This window comes from Vanessa cardui, chromosome 8 (genome assembly GCF_905220365.1).
Source record: "Vanessa cardui chromosome 8, ilVanCard2.1, whole genome shotgun sequence".
Taxonomy (NCBI): Eukaryota; Metazoa; Arthropoda; class Insecta; order Lepidoptera; family Nymphalidae; genus Vanessa; species Vanessa cardui.
In genome coordinates, this window is record NC_061130.1 from 1,942,682 (window position 1) to 1,949,737 (window position 7,056).

A 7,056-nucleotide genomic window follows, 5' to 3' on the forward strand; every position below is an offset into this window, starting at 1 on the left:
TACTTATACTAAATATTTGTTTCTATTTTGAAACTAAAATACAAATGAGTGAGAGGAAAGCAGCAGAAGGTGTCATGACGTCATAAGAGTTTCATACCGTCACCGAAAACGATTCACTCATATTCATAGGCATGTCAATATGCCTCACATTTATATTTCATGTTAAAAATATGATCGAATGTTCATTATACAAATTATATAATGAAAGGTGCAATATATATTTTAAATAAAAGATGGAGCAGACAAATCACCAAAGTGAAGCCAGGAATGCGAATACAAATTCGGTACGACGACGTGTCATTTTGTTTGTCAATAATTAATCAAAATCAAAATAACTGTGGAATCTTATTATAGAAACTAGCTTTACCCGCCCGCTTCGCTGGGCATTACATTAACCTCACCTTTATTATACTTTGCTTCGTCTTCGAGATTAGAATACTTGTAGTAGCACGAACCGTGTCCATTCATACACTAAAGTTGAGAAAATACATTTTAAATCAAAACAAAAAATAAAATTTATTTAATATTCTATACTTTATGTTTTATTTCTCATAGTGGCAACACTGGTCGCCATTACTTGTCATTCACGTTCTAGTGCTCGGCCGTTCTACACATTACTTTTAAAAAGTCATCTTTAAGTTTAATAATAACGATGCCTAAACGTAAAAGAAAAGACAGTGATGAGTACCTACTGCGAAAAATAAAGAAATTAGAAAGAAAGATACAAAAACGTACACGAAGATTATCATCGGACTCATCGTCAGACAAATCCAATACGGAATTGACATTACATGAAGGTAAGATGTCAATTAATGAAAATTATAAGTGAGAATCCAGTTAAAAGTGTTATAATATTAAGTGTTGAGTACACTTCCATAGAGAGTGTTACCTTCACGATAATATACATTGAGGATAGTTTGTGAGACTCGCCTTTGTATGAATTATAACAAAAAAGTGTTGAGTTAATCTTCTAAGGATTATACCTTCACATTAATATTTTGAGTCTTTGTTACGAACATAGTAACCGAATTTAAAATTTTTATTTTAGACAATCAACCGGATGTGTCACCAGATGTGCCCGCAATCATCGACAGCATAGATGATACGATGAGTGTAATTCAATCGTCACCAGCTGAAGTGGGCTTGGACCAACCGATCACGGAAAATATTTCCGATATACCTTCAACTTCTGAAGCACACAGTGAAACTCCGGTGGTTTTGGATAATAATATTCTGGAACTGCTAGATGAAACCCCTTCTAAAAGTAAAAAATGGGAACACATTGCTACCACGAGTCTATCAAAAGAAATAAAAAGAGATCTTCTTGAGAAATATTTCTTAGCAGAAAACTGCCTCAAAATTGGTTCACCCCAATTAAATCCTGAAATTAAAGCTGCATTGTCTGACATATTGCTAAAAAAGGACAAAGCTATAGAATTAAAACAGAAACAACAAGCAATCGCTATTACATGCATAGGTCAGGCTTTGACAACTATATTTTCAAGTCAAAATAAAGACTCTGGTGTAATAAAACTTTTATTAGATGCAGCTAGACTATTATGTGACTCCCAGTATATTGAATCTATGTCTCGTCGAAGTTTTGTAACATCGACTATTAAAAAAGAAATTAAGGATCACTTATATTCTACCGAAATTGACAGTTTTCTTTTTGGAGAAAAGCTAGCCGAGACATTAAAAATAGCAAAAGCTATACAAAAATCAGGAGTTGAAATAAAAACTGTGTCTCAAACTAAAGTTTTATCACAACATAATCAAACTCGTTCCTCCGCTTCCGCTGGCGAGGCAGACGGGAGCAGCAAGGAGAGCAGCGTATGCAACGCAACAGCCTCGCAAGTACCCAGCACCGCCGCCGCCGCCGCCGGCAGTGACCCGTCAATATCAGCCGCCGCCACTCGCGCAGCCGCAGCGCTCGCGCGGGCGAGCGCAGACACGCCGATAGAGGAGGTACGATGCACCGCTGGTAGATTAGCCGCTTTCTATGATAGGTGGCGCCTTATTACCAATGATCCCGTAATTTTATCATGGGTTAAGAATGGTTATAAAATACCTTTTTCTACAATCGTGAAACAGGAATTTATCCCATCCTGCAAAAACGTTTCTCAGAAGGAACATAATGAATTTCAAGTCGTTATTAATGATTTATTAAATTCGGGTTCAATATCTGAATGCACTCCATGTAATATGCAATACATTTCAAGTATTTTTCTCGTTCCTAAGCCAAATGGCAAAAAACGATTTATTTTGAATCTTAAATCACTAAATAAATTTACTTTAACGAATCATTTTAAAATGGAGGACTTGCGAACAACCTTGAAATTACTTTCCAAGAATTCTTATGTACAATTGATTTAAAAGATGCCTATTTTTTATTACCGATTCATGAAGAATTTAAAAAATATTTACGTTTTATATTTAATAATAAATTATATGAATTTAATGTTCTCCCGTTCGGGCTCAATACAGCTCCTTTAGTTTTTACCAAGTTAATGAAACCTGTAATATCCTTAATTAGGTCTTTGGGATATATCTCATCGATTTATTTAGATGATATATGCATAATTGCCGCTTCATTATATGCTTGCCAAAATAATGTCACTCATACCATAGATATCCTAGAATCATTAGGTTTCATAATTAATTACGAAAAAAGTTCATTGACACCCCACACTAAATGTAAGTACTTAGGATTTATAATTGACACGAAAAAATTTCATATCACTCTCACCGAGGAAAAAAGAATCTTAATAAAACAAGAACTATTAAAATTTTTGAAATTAAAACGATGAGATACTATAAGAGAATTTGCTCGATTAGCAGGCCTCCTTGCCTCATCTTGCCCTGCAATCCAATATGGTTGGTTGTACACTAAGCATATCGAACGATGCAAATACCTAGCTTTAGAAAAAACTGAGAACTATGACAGTTATATGACTATTCCTGATTATTTAATAAATAAGTAAGATTAGGAGGAGGTGAGATGGCCCAGCGATTAGAACGCAAGCATCTTCATTTTCGTGTTTATAATTCTTCTCGTGCTCGGCGGTGAAGGAAAACATCGTGAGGAAACCTGCATGTCCAGTCCATGTCAAGCAATTCCATTTTCCAGTGGACACAGACAGTTGTATGGGGCTCTATCGCATGTTCGCAACTCCATAAATAAAACTTTTAACAAAAAGAAAAACCGACTTCAAACAAAACACTATTTTAAAACAAATGAATATGCACGAAAAAGTAATAAAAATAATTGCGTATTCACCATATTTTTTAGAGTCTTCCTAAGTTAAATGAAATGAAAAATATTAGACTACTTAAAAGTCGATTAACGAGTATATCATGTAGTTATAGTTATTGGTATATTTGGAGCCGGTGTCAGCCACGGTGCCCTTGCCCCAACAATCAAAAGAAAGAAGCGATACGAGCCCCTAAAAGGTAATTTGTAAAAAACATATTTGTTAAAGTATTCTCGTATTGTTTTTTGATAGATATACTGTAGGGTATTATTGGCTGACACCGACTCCAAATATAACAATAATTATAACTACATGATATAATCGTTAATCGACTTTTAAGTAGTCTAATATTTTTCATTTCATTTAACTTAGGAAGACTCTAAAAAATATGTTGAATACGCAATTATTTTTATTACTTTTTCGTGCATATTCATTTGTTTTAAAATAGTGTTTTGTTTGAAGTCGGTTTTTCTTTTTGTTAAAAGTTTTATTTATTTTTTGATTTTAAGTGAAGCTGATGTTGACTAACTATTTTTTTTTAATATGGATAGATTAAGCGTTCCGTTTATATGAGTCAGAAACTACTTCGAGGACAATTTCAAAGGAAACTTGCGAATAAAGCAAAAATAGACTTTCGAAAATGCGGATTTAATACGTCACGCGGCGTAAACTACAAGGATCCCTCGAAAGAGCTGTAATCGAACTCAGCAAAAAAACTTTGAAAAAGACCAACTATATTTCGTACATCATATGACATCACATCACATATACAAAATTTGATTAAAGATAGTAAGAAATTCTGCCCCATATCGCACCCTAACTGCGAGCCGTATAGGAGTTCCATCACTACATAGTATAAAACAAAGTCGCTTTCTCTGTCCCTATATCTTTAAATCTAGGCAACGGATTTTGATGCGGTTTTTTTTTAAAGATAGTGTGATTCAAAGGGGAAGGTTTGTGTATATAATACATGAACAATATAGTAAAGAAACACTGATAATTTTAGAAGTTTGCGATGTGATGTCGTAAATACACAAATTCTGTAGTATATTTAATATAGTATTGCACCCGTGCGAAGCCGGGGTGGGTAGCTAGTTGATTATAATATTCGACTATGATAATTACGTAAACATAACCACATTATGGAAGGTGACTCAAATATCCAAATAACCTATAAATAAAAGATTCGACTGAGTATCGCTAACGTGCTCCTCAGAATTGTTCCGTTCCCTTCCGTTCCGTTACTTTGTCATGGATCCTGTGCTCAGAACCTTACCAAACTTTCACCAAATTATCCTTGAAGTATATATTTTATAATAAAAAAAGAATTATCAAAATTGGTTAACGTGATTTTCAGTTATTCACCGATTTGTCGCGCATATACATAATGCAAATTTAAGACTTATGTCGTTTTCATATGGATACCATCATCGGAAAAAAATTTAAAAAAAATGGGACCCCACGGGAAGCACTACCTTTCAAACAAAAAAAAAAATATCAAAATCGGTCCACCCAGTGAAAAGTTATGATGTAACAAACATAAAAAAAAAAAAAATACAGACGAATTGATAACCTCCTCCTTTTGGAAGTCGGTTGATGATTTTGAATGGTGGTTAACACATATTGGGAGTTCAGTCAACCCTATCAGAGATGATTCATATAGGTTAGAAATTTTTTCTGATGCCAGTAAAACAGGTTGGGGGCGGCATGTGGTACGGATAGAGCTAACGGTAAATGGAGCAAAGATGAAAAAAATATGCACATAAACTTTTTAGAGATATTGGCAGCATATTTTGGTTTACAGGTGTTTGCAAAGAGTTTATATATACGTAATTGCCAAATACTTCTTCGTATAGACAATACAACTGCCATTGCTTACATCAATAAAATGGGTGGTGTACGATTTCCGTATCTTACTGATATCACCAGAGAGCTATGGAAATGGTGCGAAGACAAAAATATTTTTGTCTATGCTTCTTATATCAGTTCACTTGATAATGACGTTGCGGATGCAGAATCGCGACGTTCACATCCCGATATCGAATGGGAATTAACTGACCACGCCTTCAGTAAAATTGTAAAATACTTTGGTAATCCAGATATAGATTTATTTGCTACTAGGCTAAATAAAAAATGCGTTAAATATATTTCTTGGCATAGAGATCCAGGAGCGCTAGCAATAAACTGTTTTACATTAAATTGGAAAAAATTAAAATTTTATGCATTTCCTCCAATATGTGTAATTTTGAAAATGATCCGTAAAATAATTTCAGACAGAGCTGAAGGCATAGTGATTGTTCCTCTCTGGCCAACGCAACCCTGGTTTCCTCTATTTAAAAGTTTATGTTGCGATATGTTAATACTTGGAATCAATACAGACGTGTTGTTATCTGTTCCCAACAGCCAACTGCGGAACAAAGTGACGCTGGTGGCCGCGAAGTTATCCGCGCGGCATTTTCGAGAAGAAGTATCCCTCGAAGTGCATTAGACGTAATGTGTGCAACTATATCGAATAATTCGATTAAACAATATAGCGTCGCTTTTAAAAAATAGTTACTTTTTTGTAAAAATAACAATATCGATGTTTATGAGGCCTCGGTTCCTCATATAATTAGTTTTTTGACCGAAATTTTTTATACCGGAATCAAATATAGTACTTTAAATAGTTATAGATCCGCCTTATCATTAATTGTAAATCCAAAAATAGGAAAAGATGATAGGATAAGTAGGTTGTTTAAGGGTTTCTACCGGCTACGCCCAGCCTTACCGAAGTATAATGTCACTTGGAATCCTTCAATTGTGTTAAAATTTTTGGAAAGCTGGAACCCAAACGAAGATATTAGTATAGAATATTTAAAAAAGAAAATTGTGACATTACTAGCTCTTGTAACAGCACACAGAGTGCAAACTTTGAGTAAAATTAAAGTACAAAATATCGAAATTATAGAAAATGACAGAATAATTATAAAAATACCAGATCGGATCAAAACTTCACGGGCTGGTTCTTTTCAGCCTTCCTTAATTATACCTTTTTTTAAAGAAAAGCCAGAAATTTGCCCAGCAAATGCGTTATTGGTATACACTCATAGAACAGCTTCCGTGAGAAACCATGACCAATTATTCATTAGTTTTAATAGCCCACATAAACCAGTTTGTACCCAATCAATTAGTCGGTGGATAAAGGAAGTTTTGCATAAAAGCGGAATAGATACAAATATTTTTATAGCTCACTCAACTAGACATGCTTCTACTTCTTCAGCATATAAAAATAATATTAACATTGATCTCATACGAAAAACGGCTGGATGGTCTGATTCATCCTCTTGTGTTCGCACAATTTTATCAAAAAGTTGTAATAAATAATGATGGTAATGACTTTGCAATGTCTATTCTACATAATAATTTGTAAATTATTAATTATTATGTTAAAATTATTTCAAATCACATTATGTTATGTTAGATTCATTTTATTTTGTGATTTGTAATATTTATATAAATATAGTTGATTATATAAATATGAGTATTTTTATTTTTATTATTATTTTTTATTTTTTTACAAATCATCTCTAAAGATCTACAAGTATTCTAATCTCGAAGACGAAGCAAAGTATAATTGATGATTAAACGAACTTACCTTAAGTGACGTTCTATCATAATTATACGAAGGCTTCGTCTGAAGAGATTAGCTCCCTCCCTCCCTTTCTTCGGATACCCAGCATAAAAAAAAATACGATTCACTCTAAAGTAAATGACAAGTAATGACGACCAGTGTTGCCACTATGAGAAATAAAACATAAAGTATAGA

General features: G+C 33.6%; 1 protein-coding gene across 1 annotated transcript; it reads left to right on the plus strand.

Moving 5' to 3' along the window:
* The first annotated feature begins 593 nt into the window (after positions 1 to 593).
* On the plus strand, positions 594 to 2,373 carry LOC124531730. The gene is made up of 3 exons (XM_047106241.1): positions 594 to 797; positions 1,049 to 1,700; positions 1,932 to 2,373. Exons 1-3 carry the CDS (start codon positions 653 to 655, stop codon positions 2,371 to 2,373), a joined length of 1,239 nt encoding a protein of 412 aa, XP_046962197.1. The 5' UTR covers positions 594 to 652.
* Positions 2,374 to 7,056: the final 4,683 nt, after the last annotated feature.

Coding starts and splice junctions, on each gene's coding strand:
- LOC124531730 (XM_047106241.1), top strand. CDS start 653: ATGCCTAAACGTAAAAGAAAAGACAGTGATGAGTACCTACTGCGAAAA. Junction 798..1,048: donor GGAATTGACATTACATGAAG/GTAAGATGTCAA, acceptor TTTTTATTTTAG/ACAATCAACCGGATGTGTCA. Junction 1,701..1,931: donor CTAGCCGAGACATTAAAAAT/AGCAAAAGCTAT, acceptor AGCCGCAGCGCT/CGCGCGGGCGAGCGCAGACA.